Source organism: Pleurodeles waltl, chromosome 4_1 (genome assembly GCF_031143425.1).
Source record: "Pleurodeles waltl isolate 20211129_DDA chromosome 4_1, aPleWal1.hap1.20221129, whole genome shotgun sequence".
Classification (NCBI taxonomy): Eukaryota; Metazoa; Chordata; class Amphibia; order Caudata; family Salamandridae; genus Pleurodeles; species Pleurodeles waltl.
In genome coordinates, this window is record NC_090442.1 from 916864682 (window position 1) to 916883399 (window position 18718).

The following is an 18718-nucleotide window of genomic DNA, read 5'->3' on the forward strand; positions in this document are numbered from 1 at the left end:
TCAGAGCCTGAGATAAATCCCAATATAATTACCAAAGGTGACGATGATAATAATACAATAAAAATAACAGTAACAGTAATAATATTAACATATTAAATACTTCTTCAGTCTGCTATTTGAAGTGGTCTGAGACATGTCTTACTATTGCCCTAGTGGTACTCATTTTACAGCTTTTGAAGAAAAAAAGGCTGAGCAGTCCAGTTAAGGCTGGAAGGGTAGGTTCATTCTAACCTTACATGCCAATTGGGCTTTTCTTGTGAGGATAAGTTTGGAGGATGAAAATAAGACTGCATTGACACATGGAAGTTAATTGTACATAACTAACAAAAATGCAGCTTTCTATAAATAACCCAACTCAGTTAATCGATCTTATAATGATGAAAGCCTGTGTTGGGTCTGCCAGTATTTGCTAGACGTGTAAAGCACAGGTCTGCTTCAGAAAGCTTAACTTACTGAGGTATTTTAAAATTTTCAGACATTGGAGCTATGTTCCCAGTTTCCTCTTAAATAGGGCACAGATATCCAGTCCCCTGCTTTATTGGAATACAATCTCATGATGCCCCGCAGACCCTACACTACAGGGAGACCCCTAGTCACGAGCAGAGGTTGGAGAAGGTTAATTCTTTTTTCAGTGCCTGAAAATGAATCATCTAAAGCACTTTCCAGTCACTTGTGCTTTTCTCATATTACAGGGAGTGCAGAATTATTAGGCAAGTTGTATTTTTGAGGATTAATTTTATTATTGAACAACAACCATGTTCTCAATGAACCCAAAAAACTCATTAATATCAAAGCTGAATATTTTTGGAAGTAGTTTTTAGTTTGTTTTTAGTTTTAGCTATGTTAGGGGGATATCTGTGTGTGCAGGTGACTATTACTGTGCATAATTATTAGGCAACTTAACAAAAAACAAATATATACCCATTTCAATTATTTATTATTACCAGTGAAACCAATATAACATCTCAACATTCACAAATATACATTTCTGACATTCAAAAACAAAACAAAAACAAATCAGTGACCAATATAGCCATCTTTCTTTGCAAGGACACTCAAAAGCCTGCCATCCATGGATTCTGTCAGTGTTTTGATCTGTTCACCATCAACATTGCGTGCAGCAGCAACCACAGCCTCCCAGACACTGTTCAGAGAGGTGTACTGTTTTCCCTCCTTGTAAATCTCACATTTGATGATGGACCACAGGTTCTCAATGGGGTTCAGATCAGGTGAACAAGGAGGCCATGTCATTAGATCTCCTTCTTTTATACCCTTTCTTGCCAGCCACGCTGTGGAGTACTTGGATGCGTGTGATGGAGCATTGTCCTGCATGAAAATCATGTTTTTCTTGAAGGATGCAGACTTCTTCCTGTACCACTGCTTGAAGAAGGTGTCTTCCAGGAACTGGCAGTAGGACTGGGAGTTGAGCTTGACCCCATCCTCAACCCGAAAAGGCCCCACAAGCTCATCTTTGATGATACCAGCCCAAACCAGTACTCCACCTCCACCTTGCTGGCGTCTGAGTCGGACTGGAGCTCTCTGCCCTTTACCAATCCAGCCACGGGCCCATCCATCTGGCCCATCAAGACTCACTCTCATTTCATCAGTCCATAAAACCTTAGAAAAATCAGTCTTGAGATATTTCTTGGCCCAGTCTTGACGTTTCAGCTTGTGTGTCTTGTTCAGTGGTGGTCGTCTTTCAGCCTTTCTTACCTTGGCCATGTCTCTGAGTATTGCACACCTTGTGCTTTTGGGCACTCCAGTGATGTTGCAGCTCTGAAATATGGCCAAACTGGTGGCAAGTGGCATCGTGGCAGCTGCACGCTTGACTTTTCTCAGTTCATGGGCAGTTATTTTGCGCCTTGGTTTTTCCACACGCTTCTTGCGACCCTGTTGACTATTTTGAATGAAACGCTTGATTGTTCGATGATCACGCTTCAGAAGCTTTGCAATTTTAAGAGTGCTGCATCCCTCTGCAAGATATCTCACTATTTTTGACTTTTCTGAGCCTGTCAAGTCCTTCTTTTGACCCATTTTGCCAAAGGAAAGGAAGTTGCCTAATAATTATGCACACCTGATATAGGGTGTTGATGTCATTAGACCACACCCCTTCTCATTACAGAGATGCACATCACCTAATATGCTTAATTGGTAGTAGGCTTTCGAGCCTATACAGCTTGGAGTAAGACAACATGCATAAAGAGGATGATGTGGTCAAAATACTCATTTGCCTAATAATTCTGCACTCCCTGTATATGACACAAAAGGGGAAGCTTCCGCCACAGCCTCCCCTGATGCCCTGCATAGTCCATCTCTTCAGCACACAGAATTCACTGAGGACAATGTATGACTGGCAAATTTAAGCTTGAACCAAGAAAGGCCCCAGGCCCAAATAATGTTCCATCAGATATTTTTAGAAATACTCTCCCTATCTGGGTCCCAGCACTGACAACTGGATTTAATGCTACACAGACTCACCCAGCAAGTCCAGTCTTCTTGCAACAAGGCCATAATAATACTGATTCATAAAAACGGAAGCCATAGTGATCCCACCCACTACTGACTGATATTGCTCTTAGATGCCGCAAGGAAATATATGTCAAACTGCTATTAAACTTCCTACAGGTCTAGGCCTATGAAAGTAAGAGTCCAACTATCAAGAGGTCTTCCTAAACAAAGAGGGAACAGGGGCCCAGGCAATGCGACTGCATTTAATCTCACTGAATTATACAGTAGCCAAAATGTACCACCTTCCCATAGTATTTCATCAACGTTAAGTCAGCTTCTTTACGTAGGAGATTGGTCACTACTAAGAGCATCTTTGAAAGCAGAGGGCACCCCAGCAAAATTAACATCAGCCATAAAGAACCTCCATGACGACAACACAGCGGCAAGTGCCCCCAGAGATTAACACTGAGCAAATCATCTGGCAGGGATGAATGTTGCACCCTTGCTCTAAGCTTTTTATAAATGATATGGTCAAAGCACACCTGGATATGGAACATCACGTCCCTAGAGTTGGAGGAATCAAATTCCCACTATTACTTTTCACTGATCATGCCATTACATTACCATTGACAGAATGGTCAATGCACCAGCTCCTCCGTTGCTTTGAAATATATTGTGACAGATAACAATTTACTGCTCCTCAGCCGAGTCTGTTTTCTCAGCGAGGCGCGCTGGCGACACTTTCCAATTCCAGAACTCATTTGCACATCTGAACAATGACAGGGATAGGAGAGAGCCATGTCCACGACCGGAAGCTAAACCCGCCTTTGCTCACAATATGTGCCATAAAACTAAAAAAACACGTTGTGGTCATGTATTTCATGATGCTTATGACAACAGAAGACTACTTTCAAACTGTCCTGCTGGGTCGCCTGTGTTAAAGACGGGTGACTCAGCAGGACAGTTTCAAGGTAGTCGTGCGGCGTCATAAACAACACAAAAAAAAAAAAAAACACGGCCACAACGTAATATTCATCATTTTTTCACAAGCTACACAAACTATTTTGTTTAATAAACTTACCTGTGTGCTGTGTGTGGATTGATTAGTTGGTTCAGTTCTGATCTGAATTTTCCACAATGCCTGTGTGCTGTGGCTTATCTCTTGTCACTTTTGACGTGCAGGCACTGCACCAAATGCAGGAAAAACTTTAGGACACTAGCAGGACAGAGACAATCTCCTCCTTCCCCACTCTTGTCACGTGCACTGTGCATGTTGTCGTTCATTGCACTCAATTCCAATCCAGGCCCCAATCAATCAATTATGGCGCTGGTCCTGCTGTTGCTGCATTGCCAGGATTGGTTGGGGGAGGGGACCTCATCGCTCATTTCTGAGACCAGGGGCTGCGCATTCTGAGTCACCTCCAGCTCACTAATGTGTGCTATGTAGCCTATGTTGCTGAGACCTAGTGCGCATGTCGGGTTGGCCAGAGGAAGACTGCCGTCCAAAGCGACATGCACATTTAGGTGCGGCCGCGGCAGTGGGAATCTTACTTATAGACTGCCTAGCAACATTGTTACTACTGCAACACTAAGCCCCACCCCCTCAGGCCTGCCTGGCTGCCGCAGGAGCACTCCGCGCTCAAATTCGACAAGTTACATGCTCACAGCAGCATCATGTTGCTGCACTTTTTTAAATATATAAAACTTTTACTTCTTTATGCAAAAATTATTGGGGGGGCAACGGGACCAAAATAATCAGTGAGACGATGCCCTAATGGAGGCACCGCCCCTGTTGTGATCAAAATATGTGATTTACCTTGAATGATGGCCATCAGTTTTTGGCCAGCTACCACTGAGATACATCTTTTAGGCTTTAAAATAGTACCGAGCACCTAATTTAAAAAATAAATATATATGGGTGCCAATACATTTTGTGTTTTCCCCTTTATTGAGGTGACAGTAACACTGGATGATAGGGGCTGAGGAAAGGAATTTGCTGATGTGACTTTCATATACTCGATCTTGGAAGAGGAGAACAGGATTGAAATCTGCCATCATGTTATCTGGCACTGGTTTTCCACTAGACAGACTATATTATTACTTTAGGGCAGTGGTTCCCAACCTTTAGACTTCTGTGGATCCCAACAGTATCAATACTGGAACACAAGGACCCCCACTAATCATTACTGGAATCCAGGGACCCCCAGTGATTCATTAATGTAAGCTGGGGACTAAGGCCCTCATTAGAACCTTGGCGGGCGGCGGAGGCCGCCTGCCAAGGTTGAACCGCCGATGGGCCACCTATGCAGCCGCAAACCCGCCGGCTGCATTACAACATCCCCACTGGGCCGGCGGGCGGAAAAAGCGGTTCCGCCCGCCGGCCCAGCAGGGATGTCGGAAGTAACATTGCAGCCGACTCCTGATGGAGCCGGCGGTGCTGCGGCAGTGCGACGGGTGCAGCTGCACCCGTCGTGCTTTTCACTGTCTGCTGTGCAGACAGTGAAAAGCAGGGTGGGGCTGCCAAGTGCATGGGCAGTGCAGGGGCCCCGCAACTCCCCTTCCTGCCAGCCTTTCCATGGTGGTCTCTACCACCATGGACAGGCTGGCGGGAAGGGGAGTCATAATCCCCAGGGCAGCGCTGTCCTAGCGGATTAAAACCGCCGGGACAACGATGGCGGAAAACCACTGGTGGACCCCCTGTGGAGGCTTCGCGGACCACAGTTTGGCAACCACTGCTTTAGGTACTTTCTCTTTTCTTGTATGACACTGATTAAAACAATTTCCTGCAAAACTGCTAAAATGAATTAGACTCACAATTGTTGGGTTATTTTTCTGTGGTTAATTCTTCCAAATCGGACAACAGACCCCATCTGTTCAATATTCTTTTCTAAACAGGGCGGCTTATATTAAGGACATACACCCTGGAATGGGCACTTCACTGGATAGGGGTTGGAAAGGATTCACAAAAACTTGAAAGTTAAAATGAAGAGCTGAAAGGGCATTACACCAGCTAGCTAGGCTAAAAAATATTTTTCACAAAAAAGTCAGCAGTCTCCTCAACTCCCCTTGTTTGCCATCATCACAGGGGACACCTCTTAGCTTGTGTTTCTGGTATACACAAGACACACTATGAAGTGACCTTGTGTGCACCATGAACAGCATTTCACCACCACGCCTTATTATACTCTATTAGCACATAACGAAAGTTCTTCACTTTGATTTTCTTTTTATATATTCTAGATGACTATACGCTTGTAGAGAAACCAAATATCCACTGGATAAACCTAAACTAGAGTCTATCCAGATTATAATTACATATATGGGTAAATAACTGTTTTGTAAACCTTTAAAAGGGTCTATGGGCGAAACCCATGATGGCTGCCGCTGATTGATGCTGTCACATCAAAGCAGAAAATGAATGCTAGCAAAACTATAAATTTCAACTTTATGTTTGATGTTGACCAATGTTTTCTATAAATTATGTAGTAAATAGGCTTGTTACATTTTTGCGTTTTACTGAAAAAAAATGTGTTCTGGCATTTGTGTGTACAACTAATAATTGGTTTTAAATGAATATCCCCCTAACAATATCCCATGATCCAATTGGTGGATTGGCTCTCCTGCTCAACTCTGCAGGATACTTGCCTAATGAATCTGAGGCTTCCACCTATAGGAAACCCTGGGACGTCAAAGAAACCCCCAAGACTCTTCACTCTGCTGAGAAGATAACAATCCAGAGGAAGGCAAAGGTGCAGCCTCTTCCGGTGGCCTGTAAAGAGCATCAGAGCAGCTCACAAGCCCTCACACGTAGGACCATTTGAAGGGTTCAGGTTTAAGATTAAACGGCTCAAGGCAATGAGTGTGTATCTATATATACACACACACACACACACACACACACATATATATATATATATATATATATATACAGGGACTTAAGTGGCCTGGTCTCAGATGCTATTGTTGTTGCTTATTTATTTCATGCAACTAGCCATTGACAAAGCCAATAGTCCTGACTTTTTGTAGGTGTGAGGTTACTTGTATTTTACATCTGGATGCAGTGACAAAAAGAAGCATTAAAATACCAGTCACGCTGCACACTTGTGTGTGTGTGTATATATATATATATATATATATATATATATATATATATACATACACACACCTATAAGAGAGATGCCTAGGCCCCTGCGCACGTCCTAATGTAAAGTAGCATGATGACAGGACCAAATATTAAAATAGGGACACTAGTTTCAAATTAAGACAGACACTAAGAACAGGGCTACACAGCTCTTCGCCCGACAGCGGACATGCCGGTCCTAGTACTGGCAATGGCGAAAGAAAAAAGATCAGTTGAAGGTGTCACATGTGTCATTGGTCCAACTGAAGTACTCACTAGCTGGCCTGGTTAGTTAAACCAAATAAACAAGTGTAAAGCTCTAAAATCGAGTACTTTCAAACACTATGGTTCGTAGGTCAAAGAGGTTTCTAGGAAGTTTGTCATCTTTCCTGTGACACAAAGGACAAGGTTCTGGGGATTTCGGTTTTAGATTTTATGAAGCGTTAACTGAAGCTAACAGAAGCAGTACAGAATGAACACACACCAGTCCATCTGAGCGCGCATTGCAGTGTTTAGAGATGTGACACTAGGCTGGAAGGGAGCCAAGCCCGTCTAGCGCTCGGCCTGCCTACTCCAAGTGTAAGCAGCTGGGGTCGTGTAATTTAAGACCTCGGAGAAGCCTTCAGGGGGGCTGGCTCGGCGTGCACGGACGGCCCTGCAGCCCCAGTGCTGTGGCGCAGAGGCAGGCGCGAGCGCACGCACCGCGCAGACTAACCTGGGTGCAGCCCGACAGGTCCAGGTAGATGAGCTTCCGGCAGCCTTTCCCCGTGGCCAGGTACTGTAACCCTTTATCCGTGAACTTCCGGCAGTTTGCCAGGCTGAGGTACTGCAGGTTCGGGAGGCATCTGCAGGGGCGAGAAACAAAGCAGATAAAGTCCCGCGCGCCAAGTAACTGCTCTCAGGGCCAGGCAGCGCGAGCTTCTCCTGCCAGGACAGTATCAGAAAATGGCAAATGCGGCTGTGTCTGGAGTGAAGTAATTCTAATTCCATTCAGTTCACCCACTAAGTTTATTTAAAAGGGGCTTCCCCCGGTACTTTTGAATTATATGGCAAATGCAACAGTGTGAAAATGATTAAGCGACCATTGGCAATCCGCGTTGTATCTGGGATCAGACCTGTGCATTGCAAAAATGCTGTTCAAGGGTGCCACCAATATTGGTAATTTTGCTACATGCTTGAACTTTATCTCTCAACCTTTTAAGTCTTCGGCGAGGGGAAATACTGAGCGGTTTTGGAGGGTGATCCCGCTACAGTCGACCGGTTCACATTTTTGGGAGTTTTTCAGAGCTTGTGACCCTATTCAAGTCTATGGGAAGCAGTTGAGCGGTATGCCTGAACTAAAACATTTTATAGACCGACTGGTACAACATAACATTTTTGCCCTGTTCATCCATTCAAATCAAACTGCAAAATTATCCCCTGCTGGTGCAATATTGCCTGGCATGATTGCTTAAGCGGCATGTTCTGGTACAGCTTGTACTACCCGATGTATGTTTTCATTTCGATTTACCCCTCGCTTTGGTCATTGTGAACTTGGAGCATTTTGCAGGGACCAGCGATGAACTGAAACAGCGCGTGTGATCTTTATGCACTTACAGCTTTTGATAAAGTTGTGGGTTTAATTCCTAAAACGTATAGTTTATTAAAAAAAAATAACAACCCACTTCCCCCCGAATGTTGTCTTTTAAAAGCATCCGCATCGGCGCCAAGAGCTAGCGGGTGAGGGGGGTCCAACTGTCACACATGCAGAGGCACACTACTTAATCAGACACATTGTTTACTTAAAATATACATCTTTTAAATAGTTGATGCAGATGTAGCTCTCGATTTGACTTTAAAATCGTGCTGATCTCAGCGGAGTGTGCATAATAAATACAAAGTAGCTGAAGTGCAAGTATTTTCCTACGGGGCACCCCCTCAGCATCTATGCGTAGGGTGGCGGGGTCTGGGGCAAGGGGTGATAGTGAAATGAGAATCAGAGAAAGGCACTGTGGTGGGAGGGATGTCTCTAGGTCCCCCCCCCTACCCCAGCACTCTCTTTTTATTCCTCCTGGTCATGGCTGTCTCTCTTCAGGGTCATTGGTATTTTGCAGCACCAAGCGGCCAGATTATGCAACAGGGTTGACATAATTAACTGGCAAAAAGATTCATGACATGTTTCACTATTTTATCACATTAGTGAGATGTAGTAACTTCTATGCAAATTTCACCTCAATATTATTTCCACGCCTGCATACAGTAACCCCTAACTGGAAGGTGAGCATTTAATCTTTGCAAAGCGTCACTCACTTTGCGACACAATGTGCTTTATTATTAGTACCCTGTGATCTATTTGAGCTAGGAACAATGGTTTTTGTTGAAATCTGCAAATGATGCAGGAATTGGAATATTATGTGCGCTAAAACCATACGTTTGCAGAACATGTTGCAGCTACATAATAATTCCAGCGGTCTTGCCTGTCTTGCAAGCAGTAAGAAGCAGCGTTTTGCAACGTGTGGCGTTTCAGAATGCCGATCAATGAACGCCACGCACTGTCAACAGACTGAGCGGAGCATTCGAGGATCTGCAGGAATGTGATCGCGCGATATGCTCAAACTAGCACCTCATTCTTCTGCATTGCCAACCACTGTTTGTCAAAAACCTGGTTTGTTGCTGTGACATACATACCGACATTTTGGAGGGAGATTTTGGAAAAAAGAATCGGAGGGCTTTATGTTACCCACTGACGTACATTGTAGCAAAGATCACTTTAAGTGGGAGATTGCATACATCGGCGTGTTCACATGTATGCTCTGTCACTCCATGTAATACCATTTAAACATAGAACTGCTGCCTCTTATTCCTGACTTATAATATAAGTAGACACATAGACTCGTTCATTAGCTTCCCAGCAACACAATTCTTTTTGAGATATTACAAGTCGTATCTAATGAGAACAATCTGATTGGCTTGCAAGCAGTAAACGTGGGAGTAACGTGGCTCTGGTGCTGGATCGGTGTGAGTTGCATTGATGTACCCACAAAACAAAAAGTTGCTTAACCCCTTTTCCTTGCAGGGATCCTTTCTCAGAGCATGCACTGCGGTTTGCTCGGACCGTCTCTACTCCCCACGCAGCACATCTGGTCTGGTTAATGCAAGCAACATGGTGGAGCGAGATTACTTGCTCACAATGTACGAAAACAAGCAATCGAAGTCCCTCTTTAGACTGCAATTCAGTTGCCTCTGGGGAAAAAAAGGTATCTCGACTAGAGCTAAAGAACAAAGCAATGGCAACAAATGTCCATCTGGTAAACTGTTAGTTTAACGTAAAAAAAACATAGGCTTGAATGTTTGTGTGGCTGGAATCCTGTGCCGAACCCAGTGCACGGAAGCTGTGACAAGGAACTTAAGACCTTTTACCACATGGCGTGTTTCAACTTTCCTTTGAAGCTTATGCACAAAATTTATGCCTTAGAGATCTAAGCAGCGCTTGTTTTCCTTCTGGGTAAAATGGCAGCAAAGTGGTGAATGCAACCTCCAAATAAGAATCTGTAGATGAATGCTAGTATCAGGCCAGGTCTGATTGGTGGGCTTGATATTCTCCAATAATCACGCTTGTTAAAATACATTATATGAGAAGCAGGGCACGAGGGGAGCTTAAGGAGCAGTAGAAAGGGAGAGGAGTACAGATTGTTTGGGGTACCTAAAACTCAATATTTCATAAAATAACCAATTTTTAAGACCTTTAAAACAGAAGACGAGTATGTGTGTGTATGTTTTTGTCAGTGTGTATGTAAAAATCCCAAGTGAAATCCGACAAACTCCTCACAATACCAGACTTAAAGTACATCCCCCAGAAGCTAAGCTGTTGCTCACTGGGTGTGGTTATCACATCTTGGAGTGGAGTCTCACTTTTAGGCAGTCTCATTGGCCTCCTTACCTTTCAATGATAGTAATTCTCTTAGAACAGTCTAAAGAGGTTCCAGCCCCTAAAGTATCTCTCTTGTAGACATGTGGACTGAAAGAATCCGAGTAGCAATGGCAGAATTCACTTGGTAAGAGTTTAAATTGAAGACCACAATGCTTCACCAGTGTTCTGATGAAGGGGTCTATTGTAAATTAGTCCCACTTTTTCCACTGGCCCCATTCTATTTTTTGTAACCATTTTATTACGTTTTCAGTTGTGCATGAACATAAAAGTGGTACACAGACCAGCATCAAGGGATGAGTCAACATGTTGGTTAATACAGTAGATCTGCAACAGTATGGTGCAGGTGTGTAATGCAGACAAAAAAGGAAAAACAAGAATTGGTAACAAGCATGATCATATCTAATAAATGCAAGGTTTAAAAACATGAGTGTTGGAGTACGGATGTGTTCCCCTGTGAGTCTATAGCCACAACCCATGAAGTGTCACCTGCAGGAGGCTAATGTGTGATGAGTGCCATTGAATGAGGGATGGACAATTCAAGGAGTGGAGTGATAGAAAGGCTAGACTAGGGCAGTCAGTGTCATCTTTAGATGCTTCTGAATGTGAGGATCCATGCAGACACAATGGCCGGGGCAGCTCCTCTGATATGGCGGAGGAGCATCACCCCTCCTCACACCAGCAGCAGTACCTGCAAACCTTTACAAATAAAACAATAATAAACAATGTTTATTATTATTGTTTTATTTTTAACGGGGCGGGCCATGAGGATGACGAGCACTGAGGGGAGCGCACAGAGCATGTATGTTTGGCAGGCTGTCTCAGGCCAGCCAAAAAGACATGCGCACTGTGCTCTCTCCAGCCCGGCACTGTGTTGCCGGGTTGGAGAGAGCAAGCCCAGTCTCCTAGTCTGCATTGGAGCACCCAGCCAGGCTGCTTCTGCATTGGAGCGCCCAGCTAGGGTGCTCTAGCCTGCTAATGCTGCTCTGACCTGCGTCATGACTGGCTGCAGGGCAGGATCGGAGCCTGTGCCTGCAGTGCAGCAGAGAGCAGAGTTGTGGAGAAGTCGTCAGCCGTAACTGTACAATGGGGCCGAGTACAAAGACCTCAGTGTCTCTTCATGATGCAGTAATACAGACTCTGTTTCCGCCTATTGGATCACGGTGTCCTGCCACTGAGTGACCAGAGGCAAGGACATACGGCTAGAGCAAAGAATCAATTTGTCACCCCGCCCTGTCACATCCCCATCCTCCTTGCCCAGATTTTCCATCACTTGTAGAGCCCAGGTATGCAGCTCTCCATGCAATTCAATTTACTTTGACCAGTGGTCTTGGAGAGAATTTTACAGACTACTGGCCAAAACGACTAGGACAAAGCTTGTGAAGCGTGGAAACAAGGACAGTCTGATAACTAACTGGGTAGATCTTGTGAATCTGGGCTAGGGCCAAGTAAGCTCTGTGCAGTATGTTGTTCTGTTTGTATTGAAATTGCGCATTGAGACAGACTTTGTGTGGGTATGCAATTATTTTAGAGGGTGGTCCAGGTCAAGTTTCAGTTTCTGGCAAAGTGCTGCCGAAGGACCCAAGGTTCTGTTGGGATGGGTTTATCAATTCAGGAGACAAACTTCTGGCCTGTTGCCATGCTGAACAGTACCTGGAGTTACAGGAGGATAGAATGCTCAGTGTTTGTGATTCCCCAAAGACGCTCAGGCTCTGCAATCAAGTGTTAGTACATTACAAACTCGGATAAGAGAGCAAAGGGGATTAGTGATTTATCCTGGAACAAGTCCCCTGTGGTACTAATCCCCGCTTCCTCCTATGCCCCAGCAACATCTCCCCCTGTGGCCTGCCATAATATGCCAGAATATGAGACTGTTCAGTAGCAGATTCACAGGAGAATATATAATTTTAGTCAGGGTGGCTCAGAAGGCACCATGATAGCAGCGATGGGTTATTTTCAGCAGCTTGTTTGATGGCTTTGGTAGCTCTGATTTCAGGAGAAATAGCCCCCTAGCGATAGTCTGGGCTCTTCGTCAGTCACTGTTACCCATCTTAGACAAGTTGTGGCTACCCAGCTAAAGGCCTGACCAGTGGAGCTGTGCCACCATGTAGTAATGTTCAAATATCGGGGCTCCTAGACCGTGGTTAGTTGCAGGTTGGCCAGCACATCTCTGTGCCACTCGTTGTTGCAGACCAAATCTCCCATCATGGTGTCCAACATGCAGAAAATGCTACGGCATACAGGGGTCGCCAAGTTGGCAAAATAGTAAAGAGGTCTTGGCATTATAACTATCTTGGAGAAGGAGACCTGGTGCAGCACTATCATGGGGAGAGAGCACCAGAACACAAAGTCGGGCAGTCCCTCACGGATATCTCTGATGTATATCAAGACATCATCCACACAGAGTGAGGCTGCATGTGTCATCATTGATCGGGATACCACAGGTTCTCCCAAACTGGCAGAGGCGATGAACCAAAAGCTCAATCACCCATGCAAAAACTAGTGGTGAAAGAGGTGACTAAGGTGGACCTGTATGGTTTAAAGTAATTTTGGTCAGAGTAGACCAAGATGACATTGCTTTCAGTAGTCTAGTATTTAACTTAGGATCTTATAATCGCTGCCCAACATGGCCAGGAGTTGTTAAGAGTTGAAGACAGGTGGATCGTGCCGTGCCCTGGGGAGAGAGACCACAAGGGCCTCATGCATATATTGTGGCAGTATTGTGGCATCTAGAGTGGAGATGTATATTTCTGCCAACCTCGAGACTGGTAGGCCCTGATAGGTTTTGTAAAATTCATTTGGTAGTCCGTCCATGCCTGGCGTTTTGCAAGTTGGGGAGTCACGTATGGCGCTACAGATTTCTTGCTCCGTGAACAGGTAGTATAGAGAGGCTCTATGCATGGCAGGCACCACCGACAGGGTGATCAGCCAGAAGAAGTCAGTGCTGTCAGGCCACCGCAGACGGGCTGAGGAGCAGTACAATGCCTGATAGTGGGTGCAGAATGCTGTGTTTATGGCTTCCTGAGAGTATGCTATATTGCCTGGGGAGAGACAATGGCAGCTTTGGGAGTGGTGATGCAGCCTTGTTTTATGAGCTACACAAGGAAACACTCCAACTGACCCCTCTCTGTGTGTACCTTACCATAGTATGCCTTAAACCTATGCAGTGAAAGGATTCAATCAGCTGCTGGTGGCGTTCCCGTGCAGTGCATAGTTTGTCCTGTGCATGCTTATCCACCACAGCAGCCTTTTCCAGGCCAAATAAGAAGTTGTCTATTTGGTTCAGCTCTCACTAGATCGGGCGCCAATAAGTGTGCTTATACAATGCCCTTAGACCTCTGTTTTAAGCGCATCCCATTATATGAGGCGGGTGGAGGTCGTGTTACTGTTTTGAGCTATTTAATGGGTTATGGTTTCACATAGGGTCTGGCGAAAGGCCTGATTCTCTAGGACAGCAGGGTGGAGCGACTGGCCCGTGTTCGGGGAGTAGATGCTACCCAGCAAAACTGCAGTACCAGCTAAGATCCCTTCTGCAAACACTTAGCACCCTTCCATGTATGCCAGCACGTCTACGCACTTGAAAGGGACCAGGGGTCTGATCCAAAGAAATGTCCCCATTTCATAGCCAGAGAGACCTGGGCACATATGTCCCGTTCTGATACAACTGCAAGTTTTCATAAATGTCCCTCCCCAACTTCAAATCACCCAGTCACACTAGCTGATTATTTTCCTACACTTTGCATGTAAGAAGCAAGTTGTGGATAAGATCCTTAAATTTGAGTTATACTTAGCCTGGATTTATCATACGCTTAATATCATTTGGTTTACACTACATTGTCGTAAGCCTGCTTTAATTTTATGAACACTTTAACATAACGTGCACTTGTAAAGCTCCTGTTTACCCCAGAAGATTCTTTGATGCAATTGATAATAACAGATGTTTACTGATATTGAACTCAGTGGTACTCACTGTTTTGGCCTTGGAGATTGAAAGGCACAGTGGTCAACACCAAACTGGGTTTGTCCGTATATATGTATAATATATATATATATATATATATATATATATATATATATATATATATATATATATATATATATATTTGTATTTCACCTAGAACTGACAGTTAACCCGAGTCTGAGCATCCCCAATTTCGGGGAGATAATTGGAAAAAGAAACAGGGGGAGAAGTGGTTTGCCCAGCATCACACATTTAATTCAAACGTGAAAGCCCAGTCCAGAACTCTTTGTCTCACAGCCTACATTGAAAGTGCTTGTCCATTTTGAGTAAATAGGGATGAGGGACGTTTGCAGTGAAAATACTAACCCGCATTGACCATTGCAACAAATTGAGACTGATGATGCTTTTTAGGTCGGGCAAAAAGAGAAATAAAATGCCTTTTGATGATGCTATATTACATCACCACGCAAAAAAAGGAGATAACGGAAAAAATGCATACATGTTCATGCATCATGATGCAGCAGTAAACTACTGTAAGACAATGCCACTTTTTGCATGTTCACCCCTATTGGCTTATGTTGCAGTTTTTTTTTACTCTGTGCACTGGCACTGGGAGTCTGCTAACCAGGCCGCAGCGAGTGTGCTCTGACTCCTGAAACATGTAGAAATTGGATGAACTCCTAAATGGCACATTTAGCTTACCTATAAGTCCCTAATATATGTTACACCCCAATACCTAGGGCTCTTAAATTAAATGTCACTAGTGGACTGCAGCACTTATTGTATCACCAACAAAGAGACAAGGTAAAACATGTCCCCAGCCCTGCCACTGCAGGGCTGGGGGCATGTTTTACCTTTTAACTGCAGTTTCTAAAACAACTATTTTGACCTGTCAAACTAAACCTTTTAAAAGGTGTAAACCTTCCTTTTTAATACTTGCAAGTCACCTGTAATATAGACTGTAGGTGCCTGTAGGGCAGGGTACATGGTATTACATAGTAGGGCATATGTATGTTTAATGTTTTACATGCCCTGGTAGTGAAAAACTTCCAAAGCTGCTATTTTCACTATGGCAAGGCTGGATTTCCCAAAGGCTAACACTGGTTTACAATATTCCATGAGTAAGTGCTAAACTACATTGGAAATAGCTATAACAACATGCAAGGACTCTTTTTAATAGTAATTTAAGATCCAATTTAAAGGGAACATCAGTTTTTTTATATTATTAATAAGTAACAGACACTTTCAGAAATTATCTGTTTCTTCACAAACCAAAAAGGTTTTCCTGCCAGTGTCTTGTTGTCACCCGTCCCCCCGATGGCTCCCCTGGAGTGAGATGTGGATTGCTCTCAGACACCGGCAAAGGGCTTAGGGAGCAGGGAGGTGTCTTTCTTCCTTGAAAAATAATGTTCCAGGGCCTTTGCACAACCCCTTCCGGAGCATAATATGATGCCTACCTTATCAGTGGCAGATGTAGCTCACACCTGGCGTTGCTTCCCTTTTGTTTTTCTAGTCAGACTGGCTCCAAACCTAGTGGAGGGGGAGGTAGGGGTGCTCTATGACTGGCTGAAATTGGCATGATGGGGCCCATTTACATAGGAAATCCTTTGGATGGGAACATGGAGCTCTGCACAAAGGAAGAAAGGATCTGCAAGGTTGGTTTTGAGTAGAGGAGTGAAGCATAGCAGTGGTTCCCAACCTTTTGGCTCCTGAGGACCCTCACTGAATCACTACTGGAGGCCGGGGACCACCAAGCAATTTGTACAACTTAAATTTCAAACAATTAAACAGAAATTCACAAAAAATACACAAACTAGTACACACCAAACAAATACTCAAAATACTAAAGATATAGTTATCCTGTATTGAAAAAATATGCAAAAATCAAAACATTTTAATGGGAAGGTTGGCGCTGCATCTTGGCGACTAACTTTTTAATGTTTGGTTTTATTTAGGAAAGCTGAATCCTCAGGTCAAATTCTGCATTTCCCAAGTGATTTCTGATTTTGTTTGTTAGGTTAATAAGAACTGAGAAAGATCTTTCGCATAAATATGTGTAGGGGAAAGGAAGTAAAACCATAAGGACCTCTCATCTCTCCATAACCTCTCTCACACGTAATTCATTTGTTTTATAGCACCTGTCATACCAGTGTAGGGTGTCTAAGCACTTTACAGGAGACTAAAAGGTGTAGGATTCACGTCATCCACACTGGTAGGCATTTTATAAGAGTGCTTGGCCTAGAGAAGCACAACCTCAGGATTCAGAACATAACACAGTGGTTAGCGCTGACTTTAATAATAAGAACATATTTCTACGCCAGCAAATCTTTTTTAGCAGCATAAGGAAAATCAAAGACTGGGGAAAAAACATAACTTTATAATTTGTGCCATGCAGTTTGCATGCAGCTCTTTGAAGGGAGTTCATACCTCATTGTGCTAGATTAGGATTGTAATTTATGTACTGCACAGTAACAAAAGAATCTTTGTGACAAAAGCAGTAACCGACTGTGCTATGCACATAAAATACTGTTCTTTGGAGCACGCACATTAACCATCTGCGCTACCTTAGAGGAGTCAAAACTGCCACTAGACAAAACTCACATCTCTCTCCAGCAGGTGAATTAATCATCAGAGTTATCTTGATGCTTTTATTTTTGCCCAAAAGATGCTGGATGTACAAGCAACTTTGCAGTGCTTTTAAAACTGCTGCACAAAGGAAGTAATAAATTTAAAAACATGCATGGGTTTCTTTCACAGTCCCCAGCTGGAGAAGTGCCTTCCTGCCGGCCCAGGCCTGCGGACCCCTTGGTAATGTGTCACAGACTCCTGTGGGGCCCGCAGACCACTCATATAATTTATTCTCCTAATTATTAGAGGTTATTAGCCATTTTGCCACATGCTGTAATGTGGCCGCACATTAATACAAGCAAATGTCTGGGATAGCAAATCCCCTGTCCTCTATGTGACACTTTAGTGCCTGGAACACCCCCCTGCTCTGTTTCCTACCCCACACCAATGACACAAGTAAACTATCCAGTTTACGAAAAAACTCCTGTTGGGGTTTGTACAAAGCTTTTTGTACAAGGTAAAGGCGCCTTGGCAGGAAGACCATTTTGCCACTGCCGTCCAACTCGATACCAACAACTGGAGCTGGGACGAGAAGGAACCTGACGCCTCCAATTTTGTCAGGAGTATGTCGCCAGTCAGGCACCTGAAATCATTCTCCGTGTGTGCTACTTGTATCCCAAGGTACCTGAATCTCTCCGTCTCTACCGAAGTTCCAAGTCCGGCAATCGGGCCAAGGTCCTTCCGACCAAGTTCCGAAGTGGGTAAAGAATTGATTTGCCTGCAACATCCCTGCACAGCAATATTGCCAGTGGCTCAATAGCAATAGCAAAAAGCAGGAGCGACAGAGGACACCCCTGTCTAGTCCCTCTCCCCACCTCCTACAGCTCAGATAGATCACCCCAACCCACACCCGGGCCATGGGCTCAGTGTAGAGCAAGTGCACCCAGCCACCAGATGCAGTCCCAAATCCCATACAGTGCAGCACCGCCATCATGTATGGCCATTCGACAGTAGCCAAGGCTTTCTCTATACCTAATGACACCAGTGCTAGCTCTTAAGCACTATCCCTAGTCTCATGTATTGTGGTAATCTGCGTGTATTAAAAACAGTGCTGCGTGCGGGCATAAAATCGCATTGATCGTCATAGATCAATGTTTGGATGACTCCCCCAGGCGTGTTGCTATGATTTTACAAAGCACCTTTACTTCCGAGTTGAGCATAGTCAGGGGTCTGTATGATGAAGGATCAGCCAGATCCCCCCTGGTTTCGTCATAAAGCACACTATGCCTTTCCTCATGGAGTGCAGTAACACTCCTTTTTCCCTAGACTCACAGTAGACCTCCAACAATTTCACTTTTAGAATTGTAGATAGAATTCTGTAGGTCTGATAGAAGTCTGTAGGGAGTCCATGCCCCCGTGGAGCTTTGGACCTATTGAGCACTTTAATTGCCTCTCCCAGCTCCTCCAGTGTGATTTCCGGGACCAATTCCCAGGCAGTATTGGGATCAAGCACGGAAACTCCCAGGTCCTTCAGATAAGTTTCAATCTCCTCAGCAGGACCAATGTCCCCGGCTCGATACACCATCTTAAAGTGTTGCAAAAAGGCATCCATTATGGCTGCCCAGGTGGTTACTAATGTGCCCTCAGAGTTGTGAAGGGGTAGCACAGGTGGGACCACCTGTTCTCAGAGTAATAACCAGGCCGACAACCTACC

General features: G+C 44.4%; 2 protein-coding genes across 2 annotated transcripts in view; one reads left to right on the forward strand and one right to left on the reverse strand.

Moving 5' to 3' along the window:
• The window catches only part of FBXL13 (F-box and leucine rich repeat protein 13), a 1108093-nt gene that overhangs the window by 604285 nt on the left and 485090 nt on the right, over nucleotides 1-18718 (reverse strand). Inside the window, exon 12 of the mRNA XM_069229683.1 lies at nucleotides 7284-7413. Coding sequence (XP_069085784.1) covers nucleotides 7284-7413 — 130 coding nt within the window. The remainder of the gene's footprint in view (nucleotides 1-7283; nucleotides 7414-18718) is intronic.
• LRRC17 (leucine rich repeat containing 17) overlaps nucleotides 7215-18718 on the forward strand; it is a 182763-nt gene continuing 171259 nt past the window's right edge. The window contains exon 1 of the mRNA XM_069229684.1: nucleotides 7215-7343. The gene's annotated coding sequence lies outside the window, so the exon portion shown is untranslated. The remainder of the gene's footprint in view (nucleotides 7344-18718) is intronic.